Here is a 19548-nt window from a genome sequence, read left to right on the forward strand (position 1 = left end):
ATCAAATTTGCTATGTGGCTGAAGATGACCTTGAACTTAAAATACACACATGCTGGAAATCAGGACAACTTGCAGGAGTTAGTTCTCTTATGTGGGTTCTGGGGATCAAACTCAAGTCATCAAGCTTGGTGGCAAGTGCCTTAATCTGCTGAGTCATCTCATCAACCTGACCTTGAAATTTTGATCCTCTTGTTTCTACCTCCCAAGGGCTGGAATTAAGGGGTATGTGTCACCATAACCAGTTTGTGAGGTGCTAGGGATCAAATCCAGAGCTTTATGCATGCTAGGGTAAGCACTCTACCAGTTGAACTACATCTCCAGCCAAAATTGTGTATGGAGTTGTTTTGTTTTGTTTTTAAGACAGAGTCCCACTATATAGACTAGACTAGCCTAGAACTCACAGATATCTGCCTGCCTCTGCCTCCCAAGTGCTGGGATTAAAAGTGTTGGGTCACCATACCCAGCATCATATGGAGTTGTATACCTTTTGTTCTTTCATATTTTGGTATGAAAAAATATATTGGGAAGCCGAGCATGGTGGTGCACACCTTTAGTCCCAACACTTGGGAGGCAGAGGCAGACAGATCTCTTGTGAGTTCAAGGCCAGCTGGGGCTACAGGGAGACCCTGTCCCAAAAAGGTCAGATATATATATGGAGGCTGGAGAGAGAGCTCAGCGATTAAGAGCACTGGCTGCTCTTGCAGAGGACACAGGTTTGGTTCCCAGCACCCACATGGTAGGTAACAGCTATCCATAACTGGGCCTGCAAGTATTGCATACATGGTACACTTTACATACACACAGGCAAAACACTTATGCACAGAAAACAAAAAAAATAAATAAAATTTAAAATATATGCTATATATTTTGTGTGTGTGTGTGTGTGTGTGTGTGTTTGTGTGTGTGTGTGTGTGATCCAGTAGGCTCTTACAGTGACTGGATGTTCTGTATCTGTGTTGTTCTTTTTATGCCTGTATATGTAACCATGTGGCCTCCATCTTAGCTTTGTATGTAGTAATCATAGCTCTGCGTACTGGGCCTCTCTGTCTGCTGTTGCCTTAGCACTCATCTCTAGAAGCTCCTCACATGTCCCTCTTAGTGTTCTACTCACTGTCAAGTCTCATCAGTAGAACACCAGTTCCTTGTGAAAAAAAAAATGCTTTGTCTATTTTCCCACCCTGCACCTAGCACCTGGCCTAGGGACCGGATGAGACAGCTCAGCTCTGTGCAACCTGATGGGCAACAGACACACACTGGAGTATGGGAGGGTGGACTAGCGTTGCTGCACTGGAGATAATGCTGTGCCTTGCTTTTGCTGGAAGAAACTTATCTTTGGCCACCCAGAGCCTAGTTCCTTTCCCCCTGGGACCCTGCTTACCTTCTGGGAGAGGGAGCCGTGCATGTGGCTCACACTTCTCTCAGCATATTGTCTCATCTGCAGAGCCATGGAATGCCCAGAAATAAGGCAGCCTGTTTACTGACAAGGACTGCACCCCTGTATTTTGATGGGCCCCAGTTCTGTGTATCTGTGACTCAGCCCTTTCATACTCAGTGATGGTCCCCCTCATGGGGTTGGCAGGCAACAACAACACAGTATGGCAGTGGATCTGACAGTGAATCCACGGATGTACACCTACTTGAAGGGCATACCTGTCTTACTCCACACATGCTGCTTTGAGTCTTCTCGTAAGACCATGAATTTTGTTGCCGATGTGTTTGTTAGTTCTGTTTTGTGATGTGGTTTTGCTATGTAGCCAGGCTGGCCTAGAACTAGTAATACTCCTGTCTCAGCCTTCTCAGTACTGGAATTAGTGTTGTAACACCATGCCCAGCCACCATGAATTCTTGGAAGATCTGTTCTACTCCATAACAGGATTGTTCTGTCTTGGCCCTGGAGTGTAAGCTACTAGGGCTGGGAGGCAGGGCACATTGCCCATTTCCATGTTTGGCTTATGGAGCATGTGGATATAAGGAAGCAGATGACTTCGTTTTGTGAGAACGAAGTAATTTCTCATTTTCTGAAGAGCAGAACTTCCCATTGAATTGTTTCTAGTTATAGTCAAATATTGGTTAATGATGGATATATGTTCTGAGACTGTGCCATCAGTCAGCAGCCTTATGATTGTACAGACATCATGGAGTACAGTTATAAAGCCTGTTACTTCCAGGCTGCAAGCCTGCATAGCATGTTACTGGCCAAACACTTCAGGCAGTGTAACACAATATTAGTTGTGTATCTAAATAATTGCAAGCATAGAAAAAACACAATGAAATTCTTAGGTCGTAGGAATTTTTTTTTTTAATATCCATCTTAGTCTTACAGGACCACTGTTAAGTGTTAAGTGTACAGTCTAATGTAATGAAAATGTTCTGCAGCCTTTGACTGTACTTAAAAATAAAAAGGTCCAAATGCCAGCTTGGTGGATCCCTGAATGCAAAGCCCTGCACCCCCCCATAGCTAGGGGACAGTTGAGCACAGAGAAGAATGGGAGCTTTGTGGGAGTAGGTCAGATGCTGTTGCACCCCTTTCCTTTAGACTTTTGGGGACTTGTGATGTTCTTTGAGAAGACTTGCCAGCTTGAGAAATTATGGGTCTTGTGATCTGACCTTGACTGTTGTAGCAGGGCATCTCTGAGGTCATCCAGGGAAGTGGGAGGCAGGAGAGAAAGGGGCAGTGGCACTGCCATAAGGTTCCAGTACTCTGACAGTGCTCTTTGGTGTTTTCTTCAGAGATGCTGCTACTATTGGTGAGGCCCCTGAGGAGCCCTACAGAACCCTCTTACTGAAAAACAAAGGTGATGTTGAAGTTACAAGGATGACAAATTTTGGAACACTGAAGGAAGGAGAAAGTAAAACTATGGTCATCTGGATAGAGTACGTACGCCTCTGAAGTATCAGATGAAGTGGCACAGGTTGCTTTTAAACTCTGATTTTAGATCTATTAGAACCAACTGAATTTTGATGCTTATATTTTCCTCTGAAAGTCTATAAAAATTTTACCCCTTGGGTCAGTAAGATAGCTCAATGGGTAAAGGCACTTGCTGTATAAGCCTGGAAATCTTAAGTTCAGTCCCTAGAACCCACATAAAGGTGGAAGGAGAGAACCAACTCCTATAAATTGTCCTCTGACCTCCATAAGCACGCTGTAGCACATGTGCCCACATACATCATATACAAGAATGAATAAATGAATGAATGAATATTAAAAAGAAATGTTACTCCAGGTTGGTATGATGGTTCATGCTTATGCCAGCACTGGGGAGGTAGAGGCAGGAGAATTGCTTGCAAGTTTGAGGCTGATCTACAGAGCAAGACTCTGCCTCAGTCTCTCTGCAAATGTCACCCAAAATGTCCTTTAAATTAAAATTTGTAAAGATGTTTGCAGTCATTCTTCACAACATTGAATTCTGTGGGGTTTGGTGACTCTTGTGTCTCAGCTCTGGAAGTCCATGTGTTCACAGTCTCCTTTTTTTTCTCCAGGAATAAAGGAGAGATTTCCCAAGACCTTATCAGTTGCAGACTGGCTGGCTGGGATAAAGCTCAGCAATTTAGATTTGAGGCACAGGGGAAATGTCAGGCCTACTCAGAGGTATCTTTTGTTTCTGTTCCTGAAAAGGAGAAACATTTTTCAGATGAAAATGTTAATTCATTGAATAATCACAAAAAAGACAAAACCAATGAGATGCCAGAGAGCAGTTTGGTGAACAACACAGAAGTCTCTCCAGGTAAATGGCTCAACTACTGCCTATGAAACTGAGGTGGCCTTGTGGCTCATGAGTTAGTGAGTCTCTGCCCTATGCCCGGGCAACAGTTTATGCCTGAGCTCTTTTGAGTTTGAACCCTTCCACTCCTACAGTTTTGAGACTATGGAGAGGAACAGAACCAGTTTAACAAAGACCAAAAGTGATTTAGGAGATGAGGATCCCTCAGCTGGGGAAATTGCTAGGGGTCAGAGACCTTTCTCAAGTCCTTGCTGATCTTGTGGGTTCACCCTCACCCCGTTTACCTGTTTTATTAGCCACCTTCCAAATTGATTTTGTGTATGTGTAAATGTTTGTGTCTGTGAGCATTCATTTCTAGCACTGTTAGGAATAAATTATCTTTTGGTCTAATTTTGGGTTTAAAGGTCATTCTCCAGATGACTGCGCTTGTAAAGGAGAAAATAGAGAAAAAGGAAACACCACATCAAAGAATCAAGAGGCTGAACCTGGGGGGCTTATCCCTCCAGGGGAGAAGACTTTCATTGTGGTTACATGTGATGCCAGGTACATGCTGGGGGCTAGAAAGAGCTTCCTGTCGGGCACTGTGCATGTTTCTTGGGATTGTCTGCAGTGATTATAAGCTGTATATTTTAAAAACACCCATGCCTGACTATGATGTGACCAAATCACAGCAAAAAGCATTGGTTCAGAAAAAGACTAGCCATGAAATAGGATGCTGGACCTCAAGATCCATTCTCATCTTCAGCAGACAACCTGAAGTCCATCTTTACACAGAAAACAATGCTCACAGCCCGTTTAGATGTGCTGTCCTTCACTGTTTTTGAGCCCTTCTGATGGTAGCCACCTTGGGCTTTTTTTCACTGTGTCCTGGTGTCCCCAAAACTTCTGTCCATCTGTGCCCCTCTTTATCCCCTGGGCATCTGTCCAAGACACTACTATAGTGAGCTGAGAATTAGGTAAGTTTGGACACAGCTCAAATTGGAATGCCAAAGCCTCCATTCTCCTCTCCCTCCTTTCTGTGGTTGATTGAAAGCACATCCCACCCCCAAGCCTATCACTGGTCCCTCCTTTTCCTGTTCTCCCTTCTCAGACCCCCACCACCATTCTGGTGCTTAAAAGCATCTTGTCACTAAGCTCAACATTTGGGTCCAAGCACCTTTAATCTATCATAAGTCATTTAAATCCAAGATCTAAATCTGGTTAAATCACTGCCTTACTTCAGACTGTCAGTATCAGACTGTAGGTTACCATTAACAAACTTCAGTCCTTTAGTTGGCTGTGTAAGATGCAGCTTAGATGGGGTTTTAACCCTGAGATAACAGGAATAAATAGGTTGGGAAAATAGTAGCTGTAAGCAAAGTTAGTGTGCACAAGGTAACCTCTGCTAGAGTCACTCTGGAAATGAGCAAGCGAAAGCAGTGTCAGGGTACGGTTTTCCCTGTTAGGTTTCAGAATTACAGGAAGGACCATTTTAGCAGCTGATTTTTATCTTGGTGTATTAGTTACTTTCCCTGTTGTTGGAATAAAACACCTTGACAAAAGACAAAAGCAACTTAAGGGAGAGTTTATCTTGGCTCCCATTTCCAGGTTACAGTCCACCATGGCAGAGAAGCCACATTGGCAGGAGCTTCAGGCAGCTGGTCTCTCTGTATCCATGGTATAAGTGGAGAGCGACGAAGGCCTGTGCTCAGCGTGCTTCTCTTTATGCAGCCCAGGATCCTATTCCAGGGACAGAGCCACTCTCAGTTGCTGGCTTGGTCCTATCTCAGTTAATCTGATCACCCCCATAGGCATGCCCAGAGGCTCTTCCCAGGTGATTCTAGATCTCATCACATTGACAATTGAGATTAACCCCACATTCAGGAAATGCTGAATTACTTGTTTTAGAAAGTAAGCTGTATGTGTGTAAGAGATTTACCAAAAAGTAAGCGTCTCTGTTACTTAGTAGCTTTGTAACTATCATAAGTTCAAAGGGAAATCTGATGAGATGCCATCTTATTCATAACTCAAGAGTAATTTCATTGTTTTTCAAGAAACCCTGGCCGTTGCAAGGAGCTCCTTCTGCTTTGCTTTTCTGACTTTCTCATTGGGCGATACCTTGAAGTGAATGTTGTGAGCAGTGAGGAGGCACTGATAGCTGTGCGTGAGCCATTTTCTTGGAAAAAGCCTAAAAGCTCCCAAACAATAGTGTCTGCGAAAACTACAGTTGTTGTCACCACACAGAAAAGGTACCGTGAGATGAATGTGTGACTTTGGGGTGTCAGAGACCTGTCTGTCAGCTTTATATGTTCTGGAGAAGCAGACATACCTGGGCGCAGCATTTAACCCCCTTGGCTGGAGAGGTGATAAGGGACAAGGCTAAAGGGCAAGATTGACATTTGAATCTTTCCATTACTGTACTTGGGGCAGGATGCATTTCATGGAAAGTTTATTTTCTAAGGTTAGGTTCTGTGGTACCATAGATGTCTGCACAACCGTCGTGCGCCTCAGGACTCTGCTTCTCCCTGAAAGGTCTTGGAGCCACTTTGAGACTGGAATGGATTGGCTCTTGGCTCCTGCCATCCTTTCCTGGGCAGGACTGGCTCTGATGTCCTGCACTATACAAGCAGCAGCAACTGTGTGCCATGGTGGCTGGTGTGGCCTCTGTAGTAGTTCCCAGCATTGAAGTGCAGCTTCTGTTGGGCCCCAAGATTGCTTGGTCACTTGAAGCCTGTTTGAAGCTGTGTTACCATTTAAGAATGAAATGTGTAACTTGAGGACAGAAAGCTTGTGGGCCACCCAAAAATTACCTGGGTTGGGTCTCAGGTTCATTTGTTCTCTTCTATAGTTATGAAAACAAAAAGCTCTAAGAAATAGGTTTTCTTTCTTTTAAGTTTGGTCCCCCCAGAGTTTTGACCTATGTGTGAGGGTATTTAAGGGCTTTGACCTTTGTATTGAAGACATTCCTGCATCATTGCCACTGCCAAGGGTGTGAGTTCAGGTGCTACCCACAGCCCATCAGGGCAAGACTGTTGTTTCTCTAATACTGGAAAATTCTGGATTTCAGATCATGTTACCCCAGTAGTAGTCTAAAACAAAGGATGATGGACTTCTACCATATTGTAGACTGAAAGGAGAATGTGCAGCAGACAGTTTTATGAGATTGCTGAACTTGTTGTTGACCATTGTTTGGAAGGCAGCTGTGGACACCATGCTTCTTTAGACCATTATTTGAAGCACAGCACTACAACCAAGAAGCTGTGTGGCCTTGGGCAAGATTCTTAACCTCTCTGTGCCTTAACCTCATTTGTAAGTGATCGTCTCTACTTCATGTGGTTTGAGGAATAAATGGTGTAGAGCTTGTAAAGTGCAGTCTCCTGGCACAGAGCAGTCAGTAAGTGCTGATGGTTCCTGCTCACCTCCAGGAATAGGCTCTAGCGTGATGAAAGGGAGTGAGATGTTACCATCTCACTGTTACTCTCTGCTAGGCAGAGAGTCCATGATAATCGGGTGTTGGTTATAAGAGCACCCAGGTACCCCTGGCTCTCACCCAGTGGTACACTGGCCACTGTCAGAGTTGGCTCAGCAGAGAGTACAATATACAGACCAACAAACACAAGTGTTCTAATTTCTGGCTAGTTATTTCGCTGGGAGTATTAGTACATGTATGAGAGTCACTCTAGAATAAGACTGTTGCTTTCCTGGCAGTCAGGTTTAGGGACTGAGCGCCTGGAGCATGGGGCAGTAGGTGCTCACTCCCAACTAGCTTGGTTCCTGCAAGTGCTGCCAGCACCACAAGGCTCAGAGAGTTCTTGTGCTCAGTCTTGTTCCCTTCTTAGATACCAGGGTAGGCTCATGTGCTGCAGCAGATCCCTTCTCAGTTTTTTTTAGTAAATGTACAAAATAATGGATTTCTTTATGATATTTTCATACGTGTAGATCATTGTGTCTTGCTAATATCTGCCTTGCCCATCACCCATCCTTGTCCCCCGCCCTCAACAGTAGTCCCCCTTCTGCTTTCATATCGTGTGTGTGTGTGTGTGTGTGTGTGTGTGTGTGTGTGTGCTGCATGTGAGAGAGAACAGTGTTTTTCTTTTTTCCTCTCCCCTGCCCTTTAGACTCTTCCTCATACACAGTCCCTTGGCTACTTCCATACCGTATATGTATATATGTGTGTATGTATGTACTCAATGTGAGAGAAAATGTGATACTTTCTTTTCTTAAGATGATGAGTTCTAGTTCTAGCCATTTTCAGCAAATGACATGATTGTGTTCTTTGTGATTGAATAAAACTCTCATATATTTATATGCATATCACATTTTTTACTCATCCAGCTGTTGATAGACATCTAGGCTGGTTCCATATCTTAGCTTTTGTGAACAGTGCAGTGATAAACATGGATGCCAGTACCTCTGTGGTATGCTGACCTGCAATCTTTCGACATATGCCTAGGAGTGACTCATATGATAGTTCTATTTTTTTTTTTTTTTGAGGAACCTCAGCACTGATTTCCATAGAGGATGCACCACTTCACACCCCCACAGCAGGACGTCTCCCACATCCTCACTATTTGTTTGTTTTCCTTTGTTTTCATCAGGATAGTCATTCTGACTGGGGTGCACAGGGATCACAAAACAATTTTAATTTACATTTTTTTCATATTTATTAACCATCTGTGTTTCTTTTGAGAACATCTGTTCAATTCATTTGCCTAATGATGGAGGGGTTGTTGGTGTTTAACCTTCTGAGTTCTTATAGATTCTATATACTAATCCCGTGTCACTTGGTGAAGATTTTCTCCTGTTCTGTGGGCTGTTTCTTCACCCTCGTTGTTTCCTTTGCTGTGCAGAAGCTTTCTAATTCCATGAAATCCTATTTGTCAAGTCTTGCTGTTTACTGAGCTACTGGAAATAGCAAATCCTTGCCTTTGCCTGTATCTTTGCTTCTGTTGGTTTCAGAGTTTCAGGACTTACATTAAAATCTTTGATCCCTTTTGGAAATGATCTTTGTATGGAATAAGAGGTAGAGATCTATTTCTTTTTTTTCCATGTGCATGTGTGTATTGCCTGCATGTAGGTAAGTGCACCCATATCGTGCAATGCCCACGGAGGACAGAAGAGGCTGTCGGATCCCCTGGAACTGGAGTTAGGGACAGTTGTTAGCTGTCATGTGGGTGCTGGGATTCGAACCCGGGTCTTCTGCAAGAACAGTGTTCGTAACCTTGCTGAGCCATCTCTCCAGCCCCAATATTTCATTCTTCTACATATAAATATCTACTTTTCCTTACACCATTTGTTGGGGCTGTCATTTTCTCCAGTGTGTTTTTTTATACCATTGTTGAAAAATGGATGTAGCTGTGTCTTTATTTCTGGTTCCTCCTTTCTAGTCCATTGGCCTGTGTGAGCAGATCTCTTTACCAGCACCTTCTCTGCTGAGTTTCCACTGTCCAGTGGTGTAAACAACCGTGTTTTGTGAGTTCAGCATGTCTTCAGGGCATATGATCAGAGTGGACAGAGATGTCAGTGTGCTAGGATTGTCTTGGTTGTCCTGTATCTCATTCATTTTTGCAGTCACTCAGTGCCCTGCTTTCCAGATGTGCTTCGTATGAGCTGCAGAGGTAAAGACAGACCTAAGTTTCACATAAGCAGCGGTAGCCTTCAGTACTGCTGGGTAGCCCTGGAGTTGACTTGACCACAGAGTTTCTACCTAGTCACACTTCCAGGCTGCCTCCTGAGTTCTGATCTAAAAGAACCCACACAGAAGGTCACTGTTTATAGAGTTAAGAAGTTGGGAACACCTCTCTTCTTCTGTTCAGCACAGAGTGAAAGAAAGGTTAAAGGGGAATTGGGGATGAAATGCCTGGCCTTTTCCTCATGTGACTTGTGTAGATGAATCTCACTGTGACTTCCTACCTACTCTACTTTTACACATTTTTTTCTGTCATTCTGTTCTTTGTCTTGCTAAGAGCAGAATTTCTGTGACTCTGAATGCAGCTAGTTCTAGACAATGGCAAAGCTTGAGGGTGGAACCTAAAGTTTTCCAGAGGAACACAGCCAAGAACCAGTAAAACCATTGAGGCAGTTCCACACAGGGCAATCTTCACTGAATATATTCTTATCAATGATGCATGGGAATTATTTCTAATATTCATGACTTCACTGAAAATGTAATAGTGAGAGTTTAGCTCCTTAAGAGGGCTAAACATAGCTGTCTTCAAACTGCCTGGTTTGAGCAGGCTCCTGGGACTTCCAGTCTCTTCCCCTGCAGCTGGTGCAGCTCTGTCCACCTCTGTTGTAGAGATGACAGTGCCCAGCCAGAGCTTCTGTGAAGACAGAATCCTAAACCTGGAAGAATGGGAAGAATCTAGTCCAATTTCCACATCCGATCAATGAACAGTTGAACTCTGTACAGGTTATCTGAGGAGAAATGTCTAGTACAGATTGAGCATTCCTAATTCAAAAACCTGAAGTCCTGACACTGGGGAAGCAGAGACAGGTGGATCTCTGTGAGTTCAGGCCAGCCTGGTCTATATAGTGAGTCCCAGTTCAGGTACATAATAAGACCCTATCTGGAAAAAAAAAAAAAATATATATATATATAAACCTGATGTCCTCTGAAATCTAAAACCTCTTGAATATTCACATGAATATTCAAAATACGGAAAACTTTTCCAAAGCTTTAGATTTTAGTGCATTTCAGAAGATCTACAACTGATGACATCTATACAAACATTCCAAAATGAAAAAAACTAGTGTGCTGGAAATACAGCTCAATGATAGAGTGCTTGCCTAGCAAGGGTGAGGCCCTGGGTTGACACCCAGAGCTGGGAAAAGAAAAAACCTACAAAATCTGAAACATTTCTGGAACCACATATTATAGATAAGGGATATTTAAGAATCACCTTTAGGGATAGGGGATAGCTCAATCAGTACTTGCTGTGAAATCATAATGAATGAGTTCAATCCCCAGAACCCATGTAAAAAAGCCAGTCACAGTGGCTCACCTAGTGCTGGGGAGGAGGAGACAAGAATATCCCTAGGGATCACTGACCAGCCAGCCTAGCCTGATCAGGCAATCCCTAAACCAATGAGAAGCCCTGTCTCAAAAAACAGGGTGAGAGCCAGGTGTTGGGGTACATGCCTTTAGTCCCAACACTGAGGAGGCAGAGGCAGGTGTTCCAGGCCAGCTGGGACTTCAGAGAGACCCTATCTCAAAAAGACAAAAAAAAAACAGGGTGAGCGACACCTGAGAAATGACATTGACATTGTCCTCTGGCCTCCACACATGTGCATGTATGCCTGCACATACACAAACATGCACACTTACACAAAAGAATTGCTTTTAATTTAACAATTTATTTGTTTTTAAGGAACTCAAGACGACAACTTCCAAGTTTTCTTCCACAATATCCAATACCAGATAGACTGAAAAAATGTGTGGAACAGAAAATTGACATCCTCACTTTCCAACCACTTCTTGCAGAGGTAAGAAAAATACTTGAAGACTGTTCCTTTAACCACTGGGAACTAGGAATTTCAGGATGGCAAGAGAGAAACACCTTCACATATCCCTGGTGTTGAGTGCTCAGGAAGGAGTAGGAATTCCACCACGGGCCACCCTTCCTCACTATACTAGATGGCCTTGTTAGGAGGAGGAGGCTTTCTACACATGAAAGAGTCCCAGCACGCTAAGTTGGACAGCACTGGTGCTAGGAGGAAGAACTGAGAAAATCAGGGTCTCTGGGAAAGATTTAGCTCAGCACAAAATACCAGGAAGTACAGGCCCTTCTGAAGTCAGCAGCAGGCAGTGAAGTGACTATGGAATCAGAACTTTAAGCTTGGCTCTAGATGGAAATGCATTCCTTCATGCTCTACATTGTCTCTTAGCATGAGCAGGTGGTGACCTTTACTGAAACTTTATTCCCAGGAGATCCAGGGGAATAGGCCCGGAAATGTTGGGCACTACCTGCAGGAAAGGTGGAAGACCACATCTCTGAGTTGAGTGGCTACAGACACCTCTGGAAAAAACAAAGGTTTTTCAGGTTTTTTGTTGGGACAGGGTCTCCCTGTAGCCCCAGCTGTCCTGGAACTCACTAAGTACACCAGGCTGGCCTCAAACTCACAGAGATCCGCCTGCCTTTGCCTCCCAAGTGCTGGAATTAAAGGCGTGCACCACCATGCCCTGCTCAGAACAAAGTTTTAGATGTGACGTTGGGTATGTTTACCTAACCAAGGAAGTACTTGCTGTATGGTTTTGCAGTTTGTTGTTTGAGGACCATCCACTTGAGGGCTAGAGGAAGGTGTGCGATTCTGTACCAGCAGAGCTGTTAACAGGCTGGAGCCACTTAAGAGAGATGGAGATGTTCATAGAGAGAAGACTTGGGGAATGAGCTCTGGACACAAGGAGAAACAGTCATCGTGGACAGGGTAGAGTGGGGTAGGCATTCCTACTCTCTGAGCTCTGGGATCCCTAGGTTCTAGACTTTTCATCTGTTCATGCTGCCTCTGAGATAGGCAAGAAAACAGATGCTGATCTCTGGTTAGCTGTATGGAAAACTAACTGATACGCAGTAAAGTAAATAGTATGGACTAAATATGAACCCACAGACTCATTTGATGTAGACCTGGTCCCTAACTAGTAGCGCTCCTTTGGGAGGTGGTGGAAACTTTTAAGAGGTAGGACCTAGGTAGAAGAAGTAGGTCACTGGAGGGTATACCCTAGTCGCTGCCTGGTAATGGTAGCCCTGCCTCTCCAGCTCTCCTGCCTATAGCACACATAGTCTCTCTTGATCCAGCTCCACTCCATGCCTACTGCTTTCCCTGGCAGACATCCCACAATTGTCATCTCCAATGTCCTAAGGTCTTCGTTACAACTTAGGTTTCACCTTCATAGCTTCATGAGATAGCCTCTCAGGGCTTCCTTGAAGGGAATTGACCCTACCACACATCGCTTGGCCTCAGCAGCTTTCTGGAACATTGTGCAAGCCTCCTAACACCTAAACATGTAACACTCTTACATGTTTCATGTCTGCAAAACCAATGCCATGTGAATAATAGTACTGAGTTTTGCTGCCAGCTCAAGATGTACCCTGACCGTTGCTGCAGTAGCCTTTGTGGTTTAAAGGCTCAGTTGGGGAAAGACTTCCTTACATAGTTTTTTTTGAGAAAGGAACCCCTTTGGCAACAGTCTCAATTTAGGATTTCTTTCAAGTGATTTGCATTTTTACAAGTTGGATCCTTTGATGGATAGTCTTGACTTCAGGGCACCTTTCCTGTTGTTCACGTGCAGCACCGTCTTGCTAGCAATTATAGATGCTTTGTCTTCACCTTTCTTGTCTGCAGCTTTAAACTCACATTCCTTTCCTTGCCAAGCTGCACATTTTTCATATCTTCTGCTCTGCTTGGTGCTTCTCTCACTATACACCTGGGTATGAGCAGTGCACAGTAATGCTACCACAGCCTGACTACTGTCCTGCCTTGAAATTTCCTCCGCCAAACAAAGTAGTCTCTTTCTTTTTGTTTTTATTTATTTATTTATTGGTCTTTTTGAGACAGGGTCTTCCTGTAGCCCCAGCTGTCCTGGAACTCACTGTGTAGACCAGGCTGGCCTTGAACTCACAGAGATCCACCTGCCTCTGCCTCCCAAGTGCTGGATGAAAGGCATGCACCACCAAGCCCAGCTCTAGTCTCTTGCTTTTTAATTCACTCTTGCTCAGGTTTGAGGGCACTGGCACAATATAGCCATACTTTTTGCCAGAATATAACATAACATGAATGGCCTCTAGCCTACTTCCCCATAGTTTCCTTATTTCCCTCTGAAACTTCATGAGATAGACCTCTACTGCCCATATTTCTCTCTGTATTCTATGTCTTCAACTCGGACCAGAATAGCCCACTGAGATCTGCTTATGGTATTCTCGGGCTTCTCTAGCCCACAGCTCCAGACTCTTCTACATTCCTTCTGTGAACCAGTTCCCAAAGCCCTTGAAACCACTGGTCAGGTTTAACATAGCAAAACCCCACTCCCTGTTACCAGTTCTCTGTATTAGTTACTTTTCTCATGCTGTGATGAAATACCTGACAGAAGCAACATAAGAAGGAAGAGTTTATTTTGGCTCATGGTTTGAGGGTACAGTCTGTGGTGGCAGGGAGGTCACAGCAGCAGCAGCCCGAGGCAACTGGTCACATTGTATTCACGGCCAGGAAGCAGAGAGATGGTGATGCTGTTCAGTTCATGTTCTCCTGTTTTATACAATCTGTGACCCTAGCCCATGGGATGATGCCACCCATAATCAGTATGGGTCTTCCCTCTTCAGTTAAACCTTTTATTTTTTAATATTTATTTTTTATGTGTATGCATGTATCGCCTGCATGTAGGTAAGTGCACCTGTGTCATGCAGTGCCCAAGAACGTCAGAAGAGGCTGACGGATCCCCTGGGACTGGAGTTAGGGACAGTTGTTAGCTGTCATGTGGGTGCTGGAATTCAAACCCGGGTCTTCTGCAAGAACAACCAGTGTTCTTAACCACTGAGCCATCTCTCCAGCCCCCAGTTAAACCTTTTTAGAAACAATCTCAGACATACCCAGAAATATGTTTCCATGATGATTCTAAATCCCATCAAGCTGACAGTGAAAATGAGCAGTCAGTCCTGCTTCCTGGCCACCATGAGGTGAACAGTTTTCTCCTCCATGCCCTTATACCATGATGTTCTGCCCTCACCATGGTCTCACTTCAGTGGAGCAAGCCAACTATGTTCTCAGTAATTTTCACAGCTATGAAATAAAACTGATTAATACAAATACTGGTAGCAGAGAATTAGAGCCATTGATGTAAGTACACATGACAATGTTGTTCAGAAGCCTTTGGAACTGGTTTGTGGGGAAATTTTTGAAGTTTGGAGAAGCAGGCTAGAGAAGCCTTAGAATGCAGTAAGCAGAGCTAAATGTGTGGTTCTAGTCCAAGCTCAGAAGACCAGAAAATGCTAACAGGAATTATTTTTTAGGTTGTTTTGTTTTGTTTTTGTCTTTTTGAGACAGGGTCTCAGCTGGTCTAGAACTCACTATGTAGTCCAGGCTGGCCTTGAACTCACAGAGATCCACCTGCCTCTACCTCCTGTGTGCTGGAATTTTAAAGGCGTGTACCACCATGCCTGGCCATATTGACAGTTTATAAAGACTGCTTGGGGCTGGAGAGATGGTTCAGCGGTTAAGAACACTGACTGTTCTTGCAGAAGACTGAGGTTCAAATCCCAGCACCCACATGGCAGCTAACAACTGTCCATAACTCCAGTTCCAGGGGACCCAACAGCCTCTTCTGTCCTCCACAGGCATTGCACAACATGGGACATGGGTACACTTACCTACATGCAGGCAATAAACACATACACATAAAATAAAAATATTTTTAAAAAAGTGTGCTTGTAAGGGGAAGAACTATAATGGATCTGCAGTTTTCAAATCAGGCACCTGTGGACAAAGTGGAATGTCACAGCTCTTATTTCTAATCCTGCCTGCAGCAGGCCCAGGGCAATTATCTCCCAAGCATGAGAAATAGGCAACAGTCCTTTTCCAGTATATATAGACAATTTGGTGTCATTTTAGACCCACTCTGGTACTGGTAAGCATTGAGGTCACAGGGCCTTCCAGCCTACGTGACTGGAGCCATGCACAGGGATCTCCAACCTACATATCATAAAAGGGGTAGGGGCCATAAGTTAGAGTCTCAAGGAGGAAGCGTGTTTACAGAACCTGAAACAAAGGTCATGCACCTGTTTGTGAGGCAGACAAGAGAACTGGTTTCCTAGGTCAACTAAGATTTGTTTTCTTAAGCTAGTGGTGCATGCCTTTAATCCCAGCACACAGGAGGCAGAGGCAGATGAATCTCTGTGAGACTGAGGCCAGTCTGACCTACATAGCAAGTTTCAGGCCAGGTGGGGCTACAGGGAGACCCTGTCTCAAATGTGACACTGGGTAGGTTAACCTGCTCTGGTGGGAATGGACCTACACTGAAAGGAATTTGGGGATACAAATTTGACTCCATAGGCTTTAATATATATAACAGAGAACATGAAACTGAACAGAGAGTATTAAGGGGAGGGTATAGATGGGGGAGGGTCTCCAAATACGATCAAAATATTTTATCTGAAAATCCCCAAAATTCAGTAAATTTTTTTTTAAAAACTTATTCAGGTCGTGCCAATTTTTATTTACATTTTTTTATTGTTGGTTATAGGAGTTCTCTACTTAGATTCTCTTTCTTTAGATTTATTTATATTTATATCTGTGTGCCTATGTGAGTTTGTGTGGACCACATATATGCAAGGTGACTGTGGAGGCCAGAGGAGGGCATTGGATCTCCAGGAGCTGGAGTTACAGGTGACTGTGAGTCATCCATTGTGGGTGCTGGGAACCAAACCTGGGTCCTTTAAAAGGCAGTAAACATTCTTCATCACTGAGCCATCTCTTCAGCCCCGTCAACATAGACTTTTGGTCTTTTTTTTTAAGTTTTCATACAAGTATATAGTTGTATGTTGAGTGTATTAGCCCTCTCATACCTCTACCTTCCTTTTCCCTCCCCTTCCCCTTTCCTTTAGTCCCTTGTCCCTCTAGACAGCTTTGCTTCTTTCATGTCATATATGTATACACGAGTGATTTCATCTATCTAGCAACCACAAATGGAAGAAAACAATGTTTTTCTTTCTGAGACTGGCTTAATGTGATTATCTAAGAGTTGCATCCATTTTACTGCCAAGTACATGACACTTGATCCTTCTTGATGGCTGAAAAGATTCCAATATGCAGCTGTACTATATTTTCTTTCTTTTTTTTTTTGGTCTTTTTGAGACAGGGTCTCCCTGTAGCCCCAGCTGTCCTGGAACTCACTATGTAGACCAGGCTGGCTTTGAACTCACAGAGATCCGCCTGCCTCTGCCTCCCGAGTGCTGGGATTAAAGGTGTGCGCCACCACGCCTGGCTTTACGACATTTTCTTTATCCATTCCTCTGTTGCTGGACATCTAGGTTGGTTCCATAATTATTATGAATGTTGCTTTAATCTACATTGATGTGTAAGTATTTCTGTGCTGTATTGACTTGGAGCCCTTTTTGTGGATACCCAGAAACAGTACAGCTGTGTCATATGCAAGATCTATTTTTTATTATTTTTATTGATCTTTTGTACATTTCATGTAACAGTTCTTAGTCAGGTTTAGACCCTCCCTTTCTTGTCCATGCCCCCCCCAACAGATACCCCACCAGACTTCATGCATTCTGCCGTACATGTTAAGTCCTAACCGGCCAAGCATTTGTACTCAGATATCCTTCAGTGCAAGTTCATCCACTGGAGTCTGGTCAGCCTATCTAGAAATCTCAAGGAAGGTCAATTCTCAATCACCAGTAATCAGTCACCAACAGCTCCCAGGCTAGGGCTGGCCCACCACCCATTTCCCATGCTCCACTATGGGCTCTTGTCTGATTGAGTCGGCATGGGTCTTGTGCTCAGTGCCACCATTGCTGCAAGTTCACATGAGCAGTCTTCCAGTGGCCTGAAAGCCTCTGTTTCCCTATGTTCATGGACTGATCTTTCCACCCCCTATTCTGCAGTGATCCTTGAGCTGTGAGTGGATGAGGTTTAATATAGGAATCCTATCCAGGGACACACACCCTTTCAGTCTCTCTTATTCTCTAAAACTTAGCCAGTTGTGGCCTTCTTTGTGTATTGTGTACTCTGTTGTATAAGGAAGCTTCCCTGATGAGAGTTGAGGGATGCACTAATTTTCTCTCCATCCCCTGGTTGACTATGTTTCATAAGCCTTAGGTATAGAGATTCCACTGTAGGTATGTCACCTAGGACTGAGCATCTCTTAGACATATATTCTCTGTTTTGTGACCAGTTATGGAACTCTGCAGTAGCCTCTATTTGTTGGAAAAAAGAAGCTTCTTTCATGAATGGTGTATGGTATATTTGTAAATATAAGAACCCATATTTAGCATATGGTAATAAATTTCATTTGTCTAGAGATATGACAGAGATGGGGTTTTCTCTAGGATCTATGACATCTCCAGCCTTGTGTATTTAACTATAATTACAGAGCCACCCATGAGAACTCTCTCATTGAGAGGGCTTTAAGTCCAATTAGATAGCTGTTGATTATCCCCCCGCAGATAGTAGTGCCACTACTGCACCAGTAGAGGTAGTTTGCTCTGCTAGTCATTAAGATTATTAGGCTTTAGGGCTGGAAACTTCCATACTGACATCTGTAGTGGCTAGACTAGTTTACATTCCCACCAGTACTGAATAAGGGTTCCTCTTTTGTTTACATCCTCACCAGCATTTGTTAATTGTTTTCTTTTCCTTTTTAAAAAAATATGTGATCCCACCAGATGGACTTGAACCAGTGTCTGGTCTACAAAGAGGAGGGTCAACACAGAGGAAACATTTCCTCCATGCTTCCAAGCAAAGCCAGCCATGGTCGAGTAGGACCTTTGACTTATCTTCACATAGATGGAACTGGTAAAAGAAAGGAGCCAGGGGCTCCTCTAAGCCCATGTGACCCCTGAGGAACAGAGCCTCAAATAACCTTAAGAGTAAAAGTAAATTGGTTTATCTGGGCCAATTGGGGGGTCTTAAACACCCAAAAGGAAAGTATAACCAAAGATAAATGGTGTCAATAAAATTTTTTAAGAGTCCATTTGTATAGCTAAAGGCTGTATAACAAGAAACAATGCCAGACAGGAGATACCTTTCTTTGAATAATTGGCCAGGGTGGCCCAAAAGACACCCAGACAGTAACCCAGCATAAAACTGGAAAAATAAACAGCAGACCCAAATCTTATCTAAAGAAATCCTGACAACTGATTGCTGCTAGATGAGGAACAGCTGATCTTCCTAAAACAAAGATCTCTAGATAGGCTGACTAGATTCAGCAGATGGGCAAGCACTGGGGAATGGCTGGGGGTGCCAACAACACAGGGGACAGTAACTGGGATGACAGAGTATATGGGCTCCAGTGGAGAGGGGAGGCTGTGGGAGGGTGCCATTTGGGAAGTGGGTGTATAGATGAATAACATTGGGATGTTCTGTGTGATATACACAAAAAAAATCAATAAACTTTTTTTAAAGACTTAAAAATTATTATTTTTATGTGTATGAGTGTATTGCCTGCGTGTGTGTAAGTGCACTTGTGTCGTGCAGTGCCCACAGAGGTTAGAAGAGGTATCAGATTCCTCTGGAACCGGAGTTACGGACAGTTAGCCACCATGTGAGTGCTGAGAATCAAACCTGAGTCCTCTGCAAGAACAGCCTCTTAACTGCTGAGCCATTTCTCCAGCCCCTTCTTTCCTTTTTTAAAAAACATTTATACTTAAAACCAGAGACAACAGTGTAGCTCCAACTCATATAGCTCAGCATCTGACATCTAGGACTTACTCCTAGTCTTCTGGTTCTGCCATTTCCAACACACAGCCTGTCTTGTAAGCCCGGGTGGGTGCCACCACTTCACACCTGCCACTGCCCTTGGAGGTCATCCCACAGTCCTGGCACCTCCAGTATGGGGTGTCTGCTGGAACTGAAGCTGTACCTTCCTAGGTGACTCTACTTTGTGTCAAGTTGACAAAACTAACCAGCACAGAGCTACTTTGGTTCTTTTGACCGTTCAGCATCTCTTAAGATTCCGTTTGAATTTTAGAATAGGTTTTCTATATCTGCAAAAAAAAAAAAAAATACTGCAGTTTTGACAAATTGCATTGAATCTGTAGTTCACTTTGGTCAGTGTAGACATTTAAACATTGTTTTCCAATCCATGAATATATAGTAACTTGTTTTCATTAATATCTATCAGCAGTGTTTT

General features: G+C 43.7%; 1 protein-coding gene across 2 annotated transcripts in view; it reads left to right on the top strand.

Moving 5' to 3' along the window:
- Mov10l1 (Mov10 like RISC complex RNA helicase 1) overlaps positions 1-19548 on the top strand; it is a 92523-nt gene that overhangs the window by 14660 nt on the left and 58315 nt on the right. The window contains exons 6-10 of one of the 2 annotated variants that reach the window (XM_029564365.1): positions 2731-2874; positions 3481-3725; positions 4127-4265; positions 5756-5950; positions 11072-11186. In XM_029564365.1, coding sequence (XP_029420225.1) covers positions 2731-2874; positions 3481-3725; positions 4127-4265; positions 5756-5950; positions 11072-11186 — 838 coding nt within the window. The remainder of the gene's footprint in view (positions 1-2730; positions 2875-3480; positions 3726-4126; positions 4266-5755; positions 5951-11071; positions 11187-19548) is intronic. The other variant, XM_029564366.1, reaches the window with a different exon arrangement.

This window comes from Nannospalax galili, unplaced genomic scaffold (assembly GCF_000622305.1).
Source record: "Nannospalax galili isolate Female #2095 unplaced genomic scaffold, S.galili_v1.0 scaffold237, whole genome shotgun sequence".
NCBI classification, from domain to species: domain Eukaryota; kingdom Metazoa; phylum Chordata; class Mammalia; order Rodentia; family Spalacidae; genus Nannospalax; species Nannospalax galili.